This window comes from Oncorhynchus clarkii, chromosome 2 (genome assembly GCF_045791955.1).
Source record: "Oncorhynchus clarkii lewisi isolate Uvic-CL-2024 chromosome 2, UVic_Ocla_1.0, whole genome shotgun sequence".
Lineage (NCBI taxonomy): Eukaryota > Metazoa > Chordata > Actinopteri > Salmoniformes > Salmonidae > Oncorhynchus > Oncorhynchus clarkii.
In genome coordinates, this window is record NC_092148.1 from 24,440,792 (window position 1) to 24,462,143 (window position 21,352).

General features: G+C 42.9%; 1 protein-coding gene across 2 annotated transcripts in view; it reads right to left on the reverse strand.

Annotated features, from left to right (window-relative positions):
- Positions 1-898: 898 nt before the first annotated feature.
- The window catches only part of LOC139364785 (SH3 domain-binding protein 5-like), a 40,241-nt gene continuing 19,787 nt past the window's right edge, over positions 899-21,352 (reverse strand). The window contains exons 4-9 of one of the 2 annotated variants that reach the window (XM_071101863.1): positions 9,894-10,058; positions 9,545-9,675; positions 8,515-8,557; positions 8,001-8,220; positions 3,486-3,770; positions 899-3,056 (exon numbers count right to left, since the gene is read on the reverse strand). In XM_071101863.1, coding sequence (XP_070957964.1) covers positions 2,839-3,056; positions 3,486-3,770; positions 8,001-8,220; positions 8,515-8,557; positions 9,545-9,675; positions 9,894-10,058 — 1,062 coding nt within the window. In that variant the 3' untranslated portion in view covers positions 899-2,838. The remainder of the gene's footprint in view (positions 3,057-3,485; positions 3,771-8,000; positions 8,221-8,514; positions 8,558-9,544; positions 9,676-9,893; positions 10,059-21,352) is intronic. The other variant, XM_071101873.1, reaches the window with a different exon arrangement.

The following is a 21,352-nucleotide window of genomic DNA, read 5'->3' on the forward strand; positions in this document are numbered from 1 at the left end:
TGTTTTGTCTGTGTTGGTGAAGATCTGGCCTCTCTCCTGTCTGAGAGCATTTGAAAACAGAGCGTGTTGCATTTGCAGTAGCTGGTCACAACCTCTAAGAAGAATCACAGGGCAGAGAGACAAACTACCAGGCCTGAGGGAGGGATCTGGAGAGGTCGAGGAGAAACAGAGAAGTGCAGTACAGAGAGGGAGAGAACAAAACAATTGTTTAGGTGAAAGACAGGAATTTAACCCCAGAGGCATATTTGACAACTGACAAATACTGATAAGTCAAGTGTCTGACAAACAAGAGGAAAGCAAATATGACGAGAAATCTGAAAACCAGTTCAACTTTTGTTATTGTGACCAAGATCCTATAATCTAGTTCTGTGCTGCCTTGCCACCAAAGATCTTCACTTGGCTTAGCCGTGGCTAATGTCAAACCTGCTAACATTCTGAATCCTGTCGCCCTACAATCTGCAGCACACGGCTTATACGTCAATGGGGAATCCCAGCACAGATAAGTGGTACTTTTCTAATGTGGTTAAGCATGTTAAGGTTTGCCAATGAGGAGCCAGGGTGGTGTAAACAACCCCGCAAGAAAACAATGATCTGATTGTTTTTGTTGTTGTTGCAATAGACTTATCTGCAGCGATTAGACCAAGAAAATGTCAGTATAGCCCAGTTAGTCAGAATGGCTACAGGCTAGTCAATTACTGCATAGGGTTCTGACAGACATATACAATTATTTTACATGTTTTTATAGAATAACTTTTTAAAATCTCTGCCTGGGATTTGGGTCATTTACCAAATAAGATCTTGAGTTTGGTTGACCAAAGAATTTCAGGCTGGGGGGGGAAGACACAACGTTAGTTGATCTACATTGCAGTTAGATCTTAAGAAATGAACAAAGGCTTACTGCAGTGAACAACCCTTTTAATGGATTATTTTCAGAAAACAGGCACATTAAACTGTGAAGACACAATGGAAAGTTACTCTAACATAATGGAAGAAAACGGCTATGACAGGGACTGTTCATGGTCATATCCTTATATTCCACAGCGGAGGGTGACAGATAAACATCGATATATTACATTACATTTGTACACGTACAGTACATACATAGACTGGAGCGTTCACAATAACAAATAGACTGCATACGCTTGTGCAATAGCTTGCTTTTCTCATAACTCAGTGACCAAATACCTTTCCCATGTGGCCATGGAGCATAAGGAGACCAGGAGAGGAAGCCAATTGAACACTATTTGAGACAGACGACGAGACCTCTAACATCTGACAGTCTACTGTGTGCCACTTTAGCCAATATGGATCTACAACTTACAGGAGCTGATACTGTCCACCAGAAACCAACACTATCAACTATTCTGTCAGTTTCCACAAAAGACCTCGTCATTCTTCACCATCATCAGTTTCATTGTCATCCAGTTTCACTTTCTCCTCAATATTGGTCCAAGACAAAAACCATCCTCAGATTCTGAGAATTACCTGGCTGGCCATTTTCATTCCGTTACAGGGAACTCTATGTGATAGTGTCCATGGGCAGATGTTGTTATCTAAAGTTCTGTCCTTGCGCTATTGCTCAGTTCTTTAGTGTTACCGTCCGTGGGTGGACGTTGTCCCTCAGTACGCGGCCATTGGGGATGCCATGACAGGGAGATGGATGGAAGGAGAACTAGATGGTTGAGTGTCTGGGGGCCCATTTCCCTGGCACCACATCAGTGTGGTGCCGATGAACCACAGGATGGAGGGAGCCAGGAGGAAGAGAGGAGGGGAGGGTATATCTACTGTAGCCTCACCCCACACAATTATTCTACTCTTGGAATCGATTCCAAGTCCAGCTTTATGTGTACTGTCGGCGAGATGGATTCACAGATCACTGGGAAGTGAGTTGAGCATTAGAATACAGTTCTTTTAAGTCCAATTCTGAAGACCCCTATTGAACAAATGCACGGGCTGTCCGAAGAGATGCCAGCCAGGGGCTGGTAGTGTGTGTTTGGTCTCCATGGTAACATGAAGCAGTTGCCATAGGCTCTATGCCGTACACAGGATTACATAATGGTGAGAGTATTCAAAAATCAACTATCTGTGAGAGGATATAGCAGAGTAATATTACAAGTCATGAGAGTTATTCACAAAACTTGAACTCCGTAAATGTACTTGTTCCTTTTTATAAATCCTGACTTTAAATCCTGGCCTGATGCATGCTCTTCGTTTACAAAAGCATAACACAGATTGCTGTCAATGTTGTGTATTTTACTATTTTCTGTATTGGTAAAACAGGTGGCATCAAGTTTTATAAATAATCCCCATTTCTAATAGTCGAAGCTAGGAGTGCATTCTTTCATTTACGAACAACAGAATCACATCTTGTCTGGAAGTGCAGCTCCCTCTCAGGGAGAATATCACAGTAAAAACAACACTGTTTATCCCATTTCCCCTCATATACCATGGGCCCCCACCCATAGGGTGTTAGCCAGCACGGTCCTTAATGTGTGTGGAGTTCAGTAGGGAATTATGGGAAGCCAATCTGACTGAGGAAGCTATGGGTGGGATGTCAAAAGTTGAAAGGTCCTTTCTATAGGAAGTGGTGGTTTCATGACATCACCAACCCTGGGTTGGGTCTTAAGTCTCTTCATCATCATGATCCATAGGAACTGTATATACACTGACCATTTAGTTCATAGTGTCTCATATTGAGCCACTTTTTATTCACTTAGCCAGTATTAGTTAATTAGTTCATGGGGTAGTATGGAATGTGTGTGTGTGTGGTTACTGGTAATACAGCATGTTGGCACACAAAGCCAGTGATGGGGTTAGCTTGTGGATTAGCTTTCCTCTTCACACCCCGTTGATCAGGACCACAGTTTGGGTGGGGGTCTGGGAACGGCTTTGACGTTCGCGCTTGGTGTTCTTGGAGCTGACGTTGCGCGAGCATCGAAGAGACAGGAAGCTGAGGCGGACCTCCAGGCCCGTGGTCTTGTTGGTGTTTGGGACGGTGGTGCTGTTGTTGTTTACAGTATTGTCCAGCTCACCCTCCGCTCCCTCTGCTCGGTCACCTGAAACACACATAGAGGTATGCTGTGTGAGCCTGGTGATCGAGATAGATAAAGTATATTGGGAGTCCGCCCCCCACCCCCCACTGTGTTACCCTTTCTCACTGGTCCAAAACTTTCCGCAGGCTCTTAGGGACCCAGTGGAGATTAGGATTTATCCCCCAGCAGTACTGCTAACCTGTGCCGCTGCACCTGCTCTGGTCTAAGCACTAGGCAAGCTGTCACTATGACTAATAGGTCTCTCCTCTGGCTCAGGTGCAAGTCAGACAGGAAACAGAAGACGATATGTCTTACTGAAAATAAACACACACCATCAATCTCTCTTCTTTTTCACCTGTCTGCATATGTACACACTACCTCATACAGTATGCACACACACTCTCTAAACCCAGCTCTCCTTTTTTACTTTTTTGGCCGCGCGCACACACACACCTCTCTCCAGGTCACACTCAGGTGATGACGCCCCGCTACACTCGCTGCGTGGTCCCAGGACCGGCGAAATAAGGCCAAAGTCAGACAGCGAGACTGGGCTGGGAAGGTCCAGACTGCAGGGGCGTGAGGAGGGAGTAGGGGAAGAGGAGGGGCAGGGCGAGGGCAGGTCCTGGGGGCTGTTTGGGGAGTGGGAGGAGGAGACCAGGCTGCAGGTGGAGCGGGTCTCTGAGTCCTCCTCTGACATGGCACTGCTGCAGGTCTCATCCTCAAACGACTCGGACGTCACTGCAGAGACCGAGGGGAAGAGTGGTTGAGATGTAACAAGCCTTTACTGTACAACTGAGGAGTGCACATGCGGAGCATCAATGTGGCATCCACTAAATAAAAAAATACACACAGTGAGTATAGAGTATAGAGAAAGGGAGTAGGAAGAAAAAGAAAACGAGGGAGACAGACGGTGGGCAGAAGGGGGAGAGAGACTTCTTGAAATACTGCAGCCATACTTTACACTGAAAGAGAGAGTGTAAAGACACAGTACTTCAAGACTAATATGAGATCCATTTTCTGTGTTGGGGTCAAAGTCCTCAAATTCCAACATGGATGGCGAATGAAGGAATGTTTTAATGACCTTGAACTATGTTTACTGCCATCGGACAGTTTGAAACAGACACTTTATATGTAGGTAGTACAGACATACTTTATATGTAGGTAGTACAGACATACTTTACATGTAGGTAGTACAGACATACTTTATATGTAGGTAGTACAGACATACTTTACATGTAGGTAGTACAGACATACTTTATATGTAGGTAGTACAGACATACTTTATATGTAGGTAGTACAGACATACTTTATATGTAGGTAGTACAGACACACTTTATATGTAGGTAGTACAGACACTTTATATGTAGGTAGTACAGACATACTTTATATGTAGGTAGTACAGACATACTTTATATGTAGGTAGTACAGACATACTTTATATGTAGGTAGTACAGACACTTTATATGTAGGTAGTACAGACATACTTTATATGTAGGTAGTACAGACACTTTATATGTAGGTGGTACAGACATACTTTATATGTAGGTAGTACAGACAATTTATATGTAGGTAGTACAGACATACTTTATATGTAGGTAGTACAGACATACTTTATATGTAGGTAGTACAGACATACTTTATATGTAGGTAGTACAGACACACTTTATATGTAGGTAGTACAGACACTTTATATGTAGGTAGTACAGACATACTTTATATGTAGGTAGTACAGACATACTTTATATGTAGGTAGTACAGACATACTTTATATGTAGGTAGTACAGACACTTTATATGTAGGTAGTACAGACATACTTTATATGTAGGTAGTACAGACACTTTATATGTAGGTGGTACAGACATACTTTATATGTAGGTAGTACAGACAATTTATATGTAGGTAGTACAGACATACTTTATATGTAGGTAGTACAGACATACTTTATATGTAGGTAGTACAGACATACTTTATATGTAGGTAGTACAGACATACTTTATATGTAGGTAGTACAGACACTTTATATGTAGGTAGTACAGACACTTTATATGTAGGTAGTACAGACATACTTTATATGTAGGTAGTACAGACATACTTTATATGTAGGTAGTACAGACATACTTTATATGTAGGTAGTACAGACACTTTATATGTAGGTAGTACAGACACTTTATATGTAGGTAGTACAGACATACTTTATATGTAGGTAGTACAGACATACTTTATATGTAGGTAGTACAGACATACTTTATATGTAGGTAGTACAGACATACTTTATATGTAGGTAGTACAAACATACTTTATATGTAGGTAGTACAGACATACTTTATATGTAGGTAGTACAGACACTTTATATGTAGGTAGTACAGACACTTTATATGTAGGTAGTACAGACATACTTTATATGTAGGTAGTACAGACATACTTTATATGTAGGTAGTACAGACATACTTTATATGTAGGTAGTACAGACATACTTTATATGTAGGTAGTACAGACACTTTATATGTAGGTAGTACAGACATACTTTATATTTAGGTAGTACAGACATACTTTATATGTAGGTAGTACAGACATACTTTATATGTAGGTAGTACAGACATACTTTATATGTAGGTAGTACAGACACTTTATATGTAGGTAGTACAGACACTTTATATGTAGGTAGTACAGACACTTTATATGTAGGTAGTACAGACATACTTTATATGTAGGTAGTACAGACATACTTTATATGTAGGTAGTACAGACACTTTATATGTAGGTAGTACAGACATACTTTATATGTAGGTAGTACAGACACTTTATATGTAGGTAGTACAGACATACTTTATATGTAGGTAGTACAGACACTTTATATGTAGGTAGTACAGACATACTTTATATGTAGGTAGTACAGGCATACTTTATATGTAGGTAGTACAGACATACTTTATATGTAGGTATTACAGACATACTTTATATGTAGGTAGTACAGACATACTTTATATGTAGGTAGTACAGACATACTTTATATGTAGGTAGTACAGACACTTTATATGTAGGTAGTACAGACACTTTATATGTAGGTAGTACAGACATACTTTATATGTAGGTAGTACAGACATACTTTATATGTAGGTAGTACAGACATACTTTATATGTAGGTAGTACAGACATACTTTATATGTAGGTAGTACAGACACTTTATATGTAGGTAGTACAGACATGCTTTATATGTAGGTAGTACAGACATACTTTATATGTAGGTAGTACAGACATACTTTATATGTAGGTAGTACAGACATACTTTATATGTAGGTAGTACAGACACTTTATATGTAGGTAGTACAGACACTTTATATGTAGGTAGTACAGACATACTTTATATGTAGGTAGTACAGACATACTTTATATGTAGGTAGTACAGACATACTTTATATGTAGGTAGTACAGACACTTTATATGTAGGTAGTACAGACATACTTTATATGTAGGTAGTACAGACATACTTTATATGTAGGTAGTACAGACACTTTATATGTAGGTAGTACAGACATACTTTATATGTAGGTAGTACAGACACTTTATATGTAGGTAGTACAGACATACTTTATATGTAGGTAGTACAGACATACTTTATATGTAGGTAGTACAGACATACTTTATATGTAGGTAGTACAGACATACTTTATATGTAGGTAGTACAGACATACTTTATATGTAGGTAGTACAGACATACTTTATATGTAGGTAGTACAGACACTTTATATGTAGGTAGTACAGACACTTTATATGTAGGTAGTACAGACATACTTTATATGTAGGTAGTACAGACATACTTTATATGTAGGTAGTAAAGACACACTGCTCATTTATCACTCTAGTGTTAATCTGCTAAATTGTAACTATTCGCTGCTATGGCCTATTTATTGCCTTACCTCCTCATGCCTTTTGCACACAATGTATATAGACTTTTTTTTCTACTGTGTCATTGATTTGTTTATTGTGTTATTGGCTTGTTTATTGTTTACTCCATGTGTAACTCTGTGTTGTTGTCTGTGTCACACTGCTTTGCTTTATCTTGGCCAGGTCGCAGTTGCAAATGAGAACTTGTTCTCAACTGGACTACCTGGTTAAATAAAGGTGAAATAAAAAAATACATCTACTAAAAGACAAATCATCAACTATAGCATATTGCTGTTTATGTGGGTTAACGTGCAACAGCAATAACCTTAGCCAATGGCGGCAGAGTGGGTCAGACAGCAGTAGGGCTCTGAGGTTGCCATGGAAACATCATCCCGCAGCCCATAATGCAGGACACTAGAAAGTGGATCAGTGAGTGACACGCACTGCTCTGAACATCTACTCTTTTTCATCTGACTACAGTTGAGCCTCAATCTCATCACAGTGTGTATCTTCAGCACTTAACTGATTCGGGATGAAGCAAATTAAGCACTGTGTGTCCAATGACCGTTGTTAAGTTGTCATATCATGGGATCTTCTGCAAAGTAAATACAGGCATTTTAAAAATCTGGAATTTCTTATTAAAGAAAATTGAATGAACAGACTTCTTTGAAAGAACACATTTAGAATGTATTGTACAGTATTTATACACCAGCGCAGGGCAATAAAGTCAACTCCAAACAGTCTGCGCCTTTAAGGTTCCAAGTCTAGGAAAAAATTATAGGAAAACATTCCAAGAAAACAGGCAACCCTCTCAGGAGCCGGACACCATCTTCATGACTTTTCTTAGAAAACATCAAGACCTCCCTGCACAATGCCAATAACAGCGTTTTCTAGGAATTCCTACGAAGGTTTTGAAGAACAAGTCAGAAGGAGAGTCAACAGGGTGTTTATGTGCCGTACCCAACTACTAGTGAAAAGTAGGCGCGGCTGGCTGTTTAGCCTCACTATGTAGGACAGCTTTTCTGCAGTTTTCAAGCGCAGAAATGAAATGACCAGAACATCATGCACTGTAAGTGTACTCACTGGAGATGCCATCCGACTCCATCTTGAAGCTGGCAATGTCATCCACGGCGACACTGTCGCCATCGGCGCCCACGCCCCGCCCCCGGGGGCCCATGGCTGAGTTGCGTCGGCGTTCGTGGATCTCGTCTGAGATCATCTCGAGGTTTCTCAGAGCTGTCTTGTACCCTTCTTTGGCCTGGCTCAGCTTGGCCTGCAACTCATCCACGTTCTTCTTTAGGTGCTACAGACGGACAGAAAGGGAGTCATTGTTAGCATTAGCTTGCTATACACAGTTAAGTACACACACACACGCAAAGGCAGAAGATGAAACCATCATTGCCATAAATGGTTCAGACCTGAGATGACATGGCAATATGTTCAAGGTCAAAGTTTATTGACCTAAGTCACATTAGTAAAGATCTAACCACAGAGCAGAGTCCACAATAATAAGACAGTAAGACTCCTTAAATCTAAAATACCTTTAAAAAGGCTGATAAAGGCAGGCAAATTACAGTGTAGTGTAGTGCACACATACCTCAAGCTGTAGGTAGTACTTTGCCTTCAACTCAAAGTAAGGTCTGTGGGAGGAAGGAGGGGAAAAAGAGGGAAGGAGAAAGATTAGAGGCAATGACAACAACTCGGAATAGCTCTGTGCATATCACCAAGGCAACGGGGTGCGATATAGAGCTATCACATTAGATGAGCTGACTGTGGAGAAAGGATTAGACAGAGCTGAGGCAACACTGACAGGCTCAGTCCCAACACTCTAAAACGGACTATTTTCTCATCTCATCTTCATGACACTTAATAGGTAAGAGGACCGGCTAGGTTTCAACCATACTGTTTACACATATCAAGTACATAATCTGTGGTCATGACGGAAAGGAGACGAGGGAGCTTTTTAAGGCTGTATGGATTCACAACAGCCTCAGTCTCTCAAGTTAAGGCGGGGAAACATTAGAGCCCCCCTACTCTACACCTTACACTCCCTCCCCAAAACAGGCCTCCAGTCTATAGAGTTTTGTAAAAACCTGACAGCATATACTAACCAGCACACCGCCGCATTGTCTCTCTTTGTGGTGCTCGGAATAAAAACAGCCACTACTTCATCAATAAAGGTCGGAAATGACTCCCTCAACCCACAGGAGGTTGGTGGCACCTTAATTGGGGAGGACAGGCTCGTGTTAATATCTGGAGCAGATTCAGTGGAATGGGATAAAATACATTAAAAGCATGGTGCCATTCCATTAGTTTCTCTCCAGACATTATTATGAGCCGTCCTCCCCTCAACAGCCTCCACTGTTGCGCGCACATTTACCTTTTGCACATTTATATTCATTTGTTTTGTTCATTGACCTTTTTCAAGCTACTGAAAAATCTACGTCGTTAAAGATCAATGTCTTGGAAAAGGTCACTGTTGACAAATAAACATGGGTGTGTGAATGTGTGAGTCGCAGACCATTCGGTAATTGACGCAGTGGTCGTATCAGGTTCACTTTGACTTCTCAGTCTTTTAACTATGGTGCGGTTGAGTTTGGGTCGCAACACAGTCATATGGGACTCACTTGGACTTGTTGATGGTGCGTTTGAGTTTCTTCTCCAGCTGTTTCATGCGGCCCATGGCTGCCGTGTACTTGGCTGCTGTCTCCTTGTGCACCAGCTCACTCCGCGTCTTTGTATGCTCCGCCTCCATCACCTGCAACAGCCAATCAGAACTCAGTCTGGCAGCTACACAGAAATGTGACAACGTGACTTCCTAACTTGCGAAGCACCAATTTCCATCCACATTATGCCTTTAACCTTTGAATAGTAACATTCAGGTGTCAATTGCAGGTTTGACAGACAGTCATGTTGCACTAATGCAATTCGCAGCACCCCATTCCCTCCTCCCTCTCCATGCAGTACGGTACTCACCCTCTGGGTGGCATGGTTGAGCATCTCCTGCCAGGCTGAGTCAAACTGCCTGGTGTCCTCCTCCAGGAGCCTCTGCTCTGCCAGGGCGATGGTCTCCTTGGCCGCACGCAGCACCTCCGTGGCCCTCTGGAAGTCCTGGGTGGCTCTCTGGGCCTCCAGCTGAGCCTGGGCAATGGGTAGAGAGACAACATGTCAGATATGCACTGAGATCGGCCACAGAACCAGACCTTCACTGGGTCTCCTCCAGAATCACCTGCACAACAGATGGGATGAGACCCTACCAGACATACTTCATGACTGGGTCTCTAGCAGGGCCTGGGCAACGAGTAGAGTGACAGCCTGCCAGACGGGCACCTGAAGAGGCCATGACACTCTGCCGCCAGCCAAGTTCTCTGTCACCATAAAATATTATGTGGGCCATGTCTGGCCATAGGGGTTGAACCCCTGCCCCTACTGGCAGCTGGCCAATGCCCATACTAGGCCAAATCCATGATCTGTACACCTCAAGAGAACTCTTTCCTCTTGCAGGAAATTAACGATGGGCTCTTCAGCCAAGAAATGACTATATCTATATAACTACAATGTAAGCACTTCTCCTCATAAAATGCTGTTTTTAAAAACAAGAGACACACAAAACCTTCAGCTCAAACATTGACAGGAATAAACCAAATCAGCTGTTGAGTCAGCATGGAAAATAGCAACTAGGCGTAATAACAAACAAGGCCACCAAAGGTCCTTGTGACTGACTATGGAAACTCGCCAAACTGTCTTGTGGATAAGATGTTCCTAACATCAAAAGGACTAATTTCGGCGAAAACACAGAAAGGTCATGACGTATGGTTGTGTCTGTCTGTGTGTGTGGGTCTGTCTGTGTGTGTGGGTCTGTCTGTGAGTGTGTGGGTCTGTGTGTGTGGGTCTGTCTGTGAGTGTGTGGGTCTGTCTGTGTGTGTGGGTCCGTCTGTGAGTGTGTGGGTCTGTCTGTGTGTGTGGGTCTGTCTGTGTGTGTGGGTCCGTCTGTGAGTGGGTGGGTCTGTCTGTGTGTGTGGGTCTGTCTGTGTGTGTGGGTCCGTCTGTGAGTGGGTGGGTAACAAGGCTGAACCTCTTGTTTTCCTATTGGTATCTATTGGTTCTCTCAGTAACATCCAGCTTTGTTTTAAAACATCCCTCCCTACCCATTCTGAATGTTCTGTTCTGAGGTCAACCAAAACATCGTAGACTGCTGCCAGAGAGAACATACAAGTATTACCCCTTTACTCTCTGTGCATATTTTAGCCCAAACGGGTCACTTAGTAACAGATAGACTCCAAAACAGTTCCCTCATCCGGCCTCTGTTACGATAAGGTACAGTACAAATCGGAAGCTTAGACTTCTTGTTTGTGTTGCCATAGCTGCAAAGCTAATCCTTTTCTTATAAATCCACTTTTCCTCTCTAATCTGTCAGTCATAGCAATTGACAGAAACCCCCTGTAGCTAGCGCTAATACCCTAAGCTCCTCTCTGCTCTGTGGGTACTAGTAAAGCATCAACTCAAGACTTTGCCCCAAACCCACCAATAGCGTGTCTAGGGAAGGTGATTTACTGTATCTGTGTGTGCACGAGTGTGTGTGCACGAGTGTGTGTGCACGAGTGTGTGTGCACAAGTGTGTGTGCACGAATGTGTGTGCACGTGTGTGTGTGTGTGTGTGTGCACGAGTGTGTGTGCACGTGTGTGTGTGTGTGTGTGTGCACGTGTGTGTGTGTGCACGAGTGTGTGTGCATTTCCTGTAGAGGTTAAATATCATTCCAACGTTTTACAGTAAGGAGGATAAAACATTACTGATCTGCCAAAAACAAAATACCAACTGAACTATTGTTCAGTTAAAGTAGTCTGACTAGTTTGGGAGGAAGTGAAGGTAGATATACACTGACTCCTTGGCTGCAAGCAACTTACGAATAAGTCACAGCAGAGAAAAATTCAAACAAGATCTCATGTGACTAGAGATTCCTCTGACCTAATTTAAGTGAGGAACACATTGAGTCACCCCAAAGAAAACAAACTTTAATGAAGTGATCATGACCTATGGAGCAGTATGTGGTATACCTCAAGACCCTACTACACAAGGATCTGCAAGCCAAGATATTCCATATTTTTAGACAACAACATCTCATTACCTTCTATGGTAATTTGATTAGCCTTCCAAATGCCAACTCAGCACGAACTAAACAACCTCTGCCTTGTGGTGATCACACAACCCATTCACAGACCTTCTCATGACATGGATGGGCAGGTCGTGCACATAGAGTGTTGGATCCAACCACATGCTAACCTATGTCTATCACTTCACTGTATGGACGAGTCATGAGTTTGAATGCCTGGGAATTAAACCGGGGCCTCTCTTTCACAAAATGGTTTGGCATGTTGTTCACAAGACTTACAATCACTCTGCATCATTCTTTCCCCACTAACCCCAACAAGCAGACTCCATGCTGAGAAAACATGCCCCACTCCCAGGAACACCCTGTGTGCATCCAGTGTTGTCCACTTAGTCTGATGCAGAAGGAATCACCTCTGGAGAAAGGACTTTTCACCAGACGATAACGTCCAACGGCTGACTCAGTTCATAGAAGTAATACTGCAGTGAAGCATAATACTGTACAGCACAATGTTCTTTGTGCATCTATCGCTGTCTTTAATTGACTTCAGCAGGAATCCCTCCGAGATAGCAGGCTATTCATAAGGAAGGCAACAGGACTAGTCTGCAGACTGGCAGATACAGAGGCTATTTAGTGGCACACTAACAATGCATTCGTAAAGTATTCAGACCCCTTCCCTTTTTCCCAAAAATGTTACGTTACTGCCTTATTCTAAAATGGATTAAATACATTTTTCCCTCATCAATCTACACACAATACCCCATGTTAAATCAAAAAAAAGGTTTTTAGGGATGTTTTCAAATGTATTTAAAATAAAAACAGAAATACCTTATTTGCATAAGTATTCAGTCCCTTTGCTATGAGAGCTTTAAAATTGAGCTCAGGTGCATCCTGTTTCCATTGATCATCCTTAAGATATTTCTACAACTTGATTGGAGTCCACCTGTGGTAAATTCCATTGATTGGACATGATTTGGAAAGGCACACACCTATCTATATAAGGTCCCACAGTTGACAGTGCATGTCAGAGCAAAAACCAAGCCATGAGGTCGAACAAATTGTCCGTAGAGCTCAGAGACAGGATTGTGTCGAGGCACTGATCTGGGGAAGGGTACCAAAACATGTCTGTAACATTGAAGGTCCCCAAGAACACAGTGGCCGCCATCATTCTTAAATGGAAGATGTTTGGAACCACCAAAACTCTTCTTAGGGTGGCCGCACAGCCAAACTGAGCGTTCGGAGGAGAAGGGCCTTGGTCAGGGAGGTGACCAAGAACTTGATGGTCACTCTGACAGAGCTCTAGAGTTCCTCTGTGGAGATTGGAGAACCTTCCAGAAGGACAACCATCTCAGCAGCACTCCACCAAGGCCTTTATGGTACAGTGGCCAGAAGGAAGCCACTCCTCAGTAAAAGGCACATTGACATCCCGCTTGGAGTTTGCTAAAAGGCACCTAAAGACTCTCAGTCCATGAGAAACAAGATTCTCTGTTCTGATGAAACTAAGATTGAACTCTTTGGACTGAATGCCAAGCGTCACATCTGGAGGAAACCTGACACCATCCCTACGGTGAAGCATGGTAGTGGCAGCATTATGCTGTGGGGATGTTTTTCAGCGACAGGGACTGGAAGACCAGTCAGGATCGAGGGAAAGACGAATGGAGCAAAGTACAGAGTGATCCTTGATGAAAACCTGCTCCAGAGTGCTCAGGACCTCAGACTGGGGCGAAGGTTCACCTTCCAACAGGACAATGACCCTAAGCACACAGCCAAGACAGCACAGGAGTGGTTTCAGAACAAATGTCCTTGAGTGGCCCAGCCACAGCCCGGACATGAACCTGATAGAACATATCTGGAGAGACCTGAAAAGGGCTGTGCAGCAACGCTCCCCATCCAACCTGACAGAGCTGGAGAAGATCTGCAGAGAAGAATGGGAGAAACTCCCCAAATATATCCCCAAAGGTGCTTCAACAAAGTACTGAGTAAAGGGTCTGAATACTTATGTAAATGTGATATCAGTTTTTTATTTTTAATACATTTGCAAAATGTTCAAAAAATCTGTTTTTGCTTTGTCATTTTGGGGTATTGTGTATAGATGGATGGGGGGGGGGGGGTTTAATACATATTAGAATAAGGCTTTAACGTAACAAAATGTGGAAAAAGTCAAGGGATCTGAATACTTTTCAAATGCACTGTATAAATGTCACGACTTCTGCCGAAGTCGATGCCTCTCCTTGTTCGGACGGTGCTCGGTGGTCGACGTCACCGGTCTTCCAGCCATCATTGATCCACTGTTTCATTTTCCATTGGTTTTGTCTTGTTGTGTATTTAACCCTCTGTTTCCCCTCATGTCCTTGTCAGAGATTGTTTTTGTTATGCTCTTGGTTTATGGATTGGTGCGCGACAGGTTCTTGTACCCACGTTTATTTTTATTATGTACTTTGGTTTTGAAGTTTTTGTTTTACGCTATTAAACTACTCCATTATACCAAGTTTGATTCTCCTGCGCCTGACTTCCCTGCCACCTACACACACGGCATGACAATAAATATATAAGTACATGTATTAGTATTTAATAGTGTTCTGTTCCTACTGTATACTGCAGATGAACAGAATTCCAACAGAGAGACTTCTCACAGCAGGCCTACTGCTGTACACCTGCTCCACTATAAATGATTGGCAACCCAGCCCTTCTCCTTAATCCATCTCTCCTCTGCCTACTCCTCTCCCCCATCACCAGTTCAGTCCTGCTGCCACCGTTATCCATCATTCTATTCTTTTCAGTTTACTCATCCCATCTTTACCCTTCATGTTCAGCTGCACAGTGATGGTGTAAAAAAAATGTTTTAAAAAAAGAACTGTCCAGCCAACATCAAGACTAGAGCATCATTTCTCAGACACCTTTCAAAGCTGGGCCTCTCAGGAAACTGATAACTGGAGGGAAGAGGGAGAGATAGATGGTTTATTAGGGAGGATAGGGAGAGGAGGCATTAGTCTATTTATTCAGCACATTCCATTGAATTGTTGTGTTGTTATTCACTGTCCTCTCCAAGGACTGTAAAGGACTGTGGTTTGAAACTTTCCACCGGTGTATATTTGGCCTCTATAAGGATGTTCATACCACATCAGTTCTGCATTTCCGCTGCAGTTTCTGTCTATATAAATAGATCATAAGGTCTACTACTTCTCTCCATCACACAGATACTTCATAGGTCCTTGTAACAGGGATTTCCAGGTGATCAAAAAGGAGAGCGGACATTGATCAAATCAATTACAAATCAATCCGGTTTATTACAAGTTGCATCAGGGAGACGCCTCCAGAATAGGAGCAGAGAAAATGTCTAACTATATGAATCACACAGCACCCAATGCTCGGTAAACACCAGGGGGCTTGTAGGAAGTCACAACATCGGATGCTACAGAATCACACAGTGTCACAGATCCATTATCAGTGTGTGCTCGAATCCTGTCTGGACTTTACACAACATTCAACACTTGGCAGACATTTGATACAGGTCAAAGGTAAGATCATCAGTACATAGTTACATCAGATAATGATAGAGTAACAGGTGCCAAACGGCTTCATTAAATATGGTACTTAAACATTCATGGTAAACTCCTTTTCCCTTCCCCAAGGGAATGCTTCGGTCTGCATCTCCCCACAGATACAATCTACTGCAGCCCTCATCCTCCACATACAATCTACTGCAGCCCTCATCCTCCACTTACAATCTACTGCAGCCCTCATCCTCCACATACAATCTACTGCAGCCCTCATCCTCCACATACAATCTACTGCAGCCCTCACCCTCCACATACAATCTACTGCAGCCCTCATCCTCCACATACAATCATGTTATTACATATCAATCCATATCCACAGTAACTCAAATACCCCAAAATAATTCATCAAATCATTTCCCATTACAGCCCTACTCGTATTTTAAATTAAACAAGCACCAACGCGTGCACACTCAACTGTAAGTAAAGTAGAACTTCATAATAAGACCACACTTTCTCTTTGTGCATAAGAAAATTGGATCCCGCTCTACACAGCCTTTAAATTATTCAGAGCTGGCGCTCTTCGGAGCCCTAACAGAGTATTCATTTGGTTAACCGGCACATGTTCAGATAAACATCTCGTTGCTACATATTCACGCTTGCCTCCATGGCTGCATGCATGTGAGAGAAGCTTTGAAATATAAAGCATTCCTATAATCTTCATGGCATACGTTTGACAAGACGTGCCAAGACTTCAAAGACCAGAGAGTTTCAGCTAAACATTTCTCCGCAGGCTATCAACACTGGAAAAGTATCAGCCGTCAAAGAGAACACAGCCACGGCTATGTTCCACGAGAAGTAACGGATTTAATCAATCTCCCCAGTTAAGTAGGGCAATTCATCTTGGTGTAAAGGGAGTGAAATTTAGTGAAAAGGGCCTTTTCAAGTGGAGGTCAATGATTTACAGTCAGATAGTAAACATGCATCTCTGCAGTCAGTCACGCTTCGCTGGCCTTGGCCTTAATTGTGTCCCAATTGAGACTGTTCATTTTGCTGTGAGACACAAACAAATTGTGACTGGCCTAGATATGTCAGAGACCCACAGAGTTAATCCTGGAGAAGTCGTTAGACCGCACATGACTCAGGGAGAGCTCGTCTTCATCATGCTTCACGGTCTGATGCTACAACAACCTAGAAGCTGTAGATCGATCAGGCCAGTCTAAATGTTACCTCTGAGGCAAAGTGAAGGCGCAACAGTGTTCAGACACAGACATGGAGATGCAAGCCACTTGTTCCAAGTGGTTGCCTAACCATTGCTTAACTTCAGTGTTCCAGTCCACGTCTAATGTGCTGAAGCACCACGTGTAATGAACAGCTGCCTTTTGGATTCCTCAACACGCTCATACGATGTTCCATGGCTGCAGGCTTGGACAGCAAGCGTTGACACCCAGGGCCGCTGCCTGAAATGCCAGATGGACTGGTCCATTTTTAGCACAGTGAGCCTGTCTAACTTGGGTTTTTAGCGCAATATGATAATTATCTGGCTAATAATGGGGAAAGAAATGGGCTGGTGTGGGGGCCTCGAGAAAATAAATGGGCCAATTTCAGGTTCCAGTCTGCCCCTTCTGAGAGAGACACACGCACGCGCATGCACGCACACACGCACACGCACACACAGCTGTATTGAGTCATTGTCAAGCTGAGATGCCATCATTAAAGCAACTCCAGTCCTGCTTACTGAAGCAGTGATGTAACCAGGGCTGACCAGCATCAACATGCACCACAGGCTGGACACTACAGGACAGGCTGGCCGCACACTTCCCAGGAGGACAGAGCATGGCTCCAGCACACGGCCACAACCTTGTCTCTGCTCCCCCTCGCCATCCTTCCCTTCATCCCATTCTAGCCCCCATGTCTAGAGGTCGAAAGATTATTTTTTATTTTATTTCACCTTTATTTAACCAGGTAGGCTAGTTGAGAACAAGTTCTCATTTACAACTGCGACCTGGCCAAGCTAAAGCACAGCAGTTCGACACATACAACAACACAGAGTTACACATGGAATAAACAAACATACAGTCAATACAGTAGAACAAAGAAACGTCTATATACAGTGAGTGCAAATGAGGTAAGATAAGGGAGGTAAGGCAATAAATAGGCCATGGTGGCGAAGTAATTACAATATAAAAATTAAACACTGGAATGGTAGATGTGCAGAAGATGAATGTGCAAGTAGAGATACTGGGGTTCAAAGGAGCAAGATAAATAAATAAATACAGTATGGGGATGAGGTAGTTGGATGGGCTGTTTACAGATGGGCTATGTACAGGTGCAGTGATCTGTGAGCTGCTCTGACAGCTGGTGCTTAAAGCTAGTGAGGGAGATATGAGTCTCCAGCTTCAGTGATTTTTGCAGTTTGTTCCAGTCATTGGCAGCAGAGAACTGGAAGGAAAGGCGGCCAAAGGGGGTGTTGGCTTTGGGGGTGACCAGTGAGATATACCTGCTGGAGCGCGTGCTACGGGTGGGTGCTGCTATGGTGACCAGTGAGCTGAGATAAGGCGGGGCTTTATTTTATAGATGACATCGCCTAAGTCGAGGATCGGTAGGATGCAACATTTTACGAAGGTATGTTTAGCAGCATGAGTGAAGAATGCTTTGTTGCGAAATAGGAAGCCGATTCTAGATTTAATTTTGGATTGGAGATGCTTAATGTGAGTCTGGAAGGAGAGTTTACAGTCTAGCCAGGCACCTAGGTATTTGTAGTTGTCCACATATTCTAAGTCAGAACCGTCCAGAGTAGCGATGGCATGGCCTCGGCATGGCCGATTAATTAGGGTCGATTTCAAGTTTTCATAACAATCGGTAATCTGCATTTTTGGACACCGATTATGGCCGATTACATTGCACTCCATGAGGAGACTGCGTGGCAGGCTGACCACCTGTTACGCGAGTGCAGCAAGGAGCCAAGGTAAGTTGCTAGCTAGCATTAAACTTATCTTATAAAAAACAATCAATCTTAACATAATCACTAGTTAACTACGCATGGTTGATGATATTACTAGTTTAACTAGTTTGTCCTGCGTTGCAAATAATCAATGAGGTGCCTGTTAATTTATCATCGAATCACAGCCTTCTTCACCAAACGGGTGATGATTGATTTAACAAGCACATTCGCGAAAAAAGCACTGTTGTTGCACAAATGTACCTAACCATAAACATCAATGCCTTTCTTAAAATTAATACACAAGTATATTTTTTTAAACTTGCATATTTACTTAAAAGAAATTCATGTTAGCAAGCAATATTAACTAGGGAAATTGTGTCACTTCTCTTGCGTTCTGTGCAACATGCAGCAGTTTGGGCCGCCTGGCTCGTTGCGAACTGTGTGAAGACCATTTCTTCCTGACAAAAACCGTAGTTAATTTGCCAGAATTGTACATAATTATGACATAACATTGAATGTTGTAAAATTTAACAGCAATATTTAGACTTGGGATACCACCCGTTCAATAAAATACAGAACGGTTCTGTATTTCACTGAAAGAATAAACATTTTGTTTTCGAAATTATAGTTTCCGGATTTGACCATATTAATGACCTAAGGCTCGTATTTCTGTGTGTTTTATTATATTATAATTAAGTCTATTATTTGATATTTGATAGAGCAGTCTGACTGAGCAGTGGTAGGCAGCAGCAGGCTCTTAAGCATTCATTCAAACAGCACTTTCCTGCGTTTGCCAGCAGCTCTTCCCAATTCTTGAAGCACAGCCCTGTTTATGACTTCAAGCCTATCAACTTCCGAGATGAGGCTGGCAATACCATAGTGCCTATAAGAACATCCAATAGTCAAAGGTATATGAAATACAAATGGTAGAGAGAAATAATCCTATAATTCCTATAATAACTACAACCTAAAACGTCTTACCTGGGTATATTGAAGACTCATGTTAAAAGGAATCACCAGCTTTCATATGTTCTCATGTTCTGAGCAAGGAACTTAAAGTTAGCTTTTTTACATGGCACATATTTTACTTTTTTCTCCCACACTGTGTTTTTGCGTTATTTAAACCAAATTGAACAGGTTTCATTATTTATTTGAGACTAAATTGATTTTTATTTATGTATTATATTAAGTTAAAACAAAAGTGTTCATTCAGTATTGTTGTAATTGTGATTATTACAAATATATACACTGCTCAAAAAAATAAAGGGAACACTTAAAACAACACAATGTAACTCCAAGTCAATCACACTTCTGTGAAATCAAACTGTCCACTTAGGAAGCAACACTGATTGACAATACATTTCACATGCTGTTGTGCAAATGGAATAGACAACAGGTGGGAATTATACGCAATTAGCAAGACACCCCCAATAAAGGAGTGGTTCTGCAGGTGGTGACCACAGACCACTTCTCAGTTCCTATGCTTCCTGGCTGATGTTTTGGTCACTTTTGAATACTGGCGGTGCTTTCACTCTAGTGGTAGCATGAGACGGAGTCTACAACCCACACAAGTGGCTCAGGTAGTGCAGCTCTTCCAGGATGGCACATCAATGCGAGCTGTGGCAAGAAGGTTTGCTGTGTCTGTCAGCGTAGTGTCCAGAGCATGGAGGTGCTACCAGGAGACAGGCCAGTACATCAGGAGACGTGGAGGAGGCCGTAGGAGGGCAACAACCCAGCAGCAGGACCGCTAAATCCGCCTTTGTGCAAGGAGGAGCAGGAGGAGCACTGCCAGAGCCCTGCAAAATGACCTGCTCAAACGGTCAGAAACAGACTCCATGAGAGTGGTATGAGGGCCCGACGTCCACAAGTGCTTACAGCCCAACACCGTGCAGGACATTTGGCATTTGCCAGAGAACACCAAGATTGGCAAATTCGCCACTGGCGCCCTGTGCTCTTCACAGATGAAAGCAGGTTCACACTGAGCACATGTGACAGACGTGACAGTCTGGAGACACCGTGGAGAACGTTCTGCTGCCTGCAACATCCTCCTGCATGACTGGTTTGGCGGTGGGTCAGTCATGGTGTGGGGTGGCATTTCTTTGTGCATTTCCTCCATGTGCTCGCCAGAGGTAGCCTGACTGCCATTAGGTACCGAGAGGAGATCATCAGACCCCTTGTGAGACCATATGCTGGTGCGGTTGGCCCTGGGTTCCTCCTAATGCAAGACAATGCTAGACCTCATGTGGCTGGAGTGTGTCAGCAGTTCCTGCAAGAGGAAGGCATTGATGCTATGGACTGATCCGCCCGTTCCCCAGACCTGAATCCAATTGAGCACATCTGGGACATCATGTCTCGCTCCATCCACCAACGCCACGTTGCACCACAGACTGTCCAGGAGTTGGCGGATGCTTTAGTCCAGGTCTGGGAGGAGATCCCTCAGGAGACCATCCGCCAACTCATCAGGAGCATGCCCAGGCATTGTAGGGAGGTCATAAAGGCACGTGGAGGCCACACACACTACTGAGCCTCATTTTGACTTGTTTTAAGGACATTACATCAAAGTTGGATCAGCCTGTAGTGTGGTTTTCCACTTTAATTTTGAGTGTGACTCCAAATCCAGACCTCCATGGGTTGATAAATTTGATTTCCATTGATAATTTTTGTGTGATTTTGTTGTCAGCACATTCAACTATGTAAAGAAAAAAGTATATAATAAGAATATTTCATTCATTCAGATCTAGGATGTGATATTTTAGTGTTCCCTTAATTTTTTTGAGCAGTGTATATAAAAATCGGCCGATTAATCGGTATCGGCTTTTTATGGTCCTTCAATAATCTGTATCGGTATCAGCGTTGAAAAATCATAATCGGTCGACCTCTACCCAT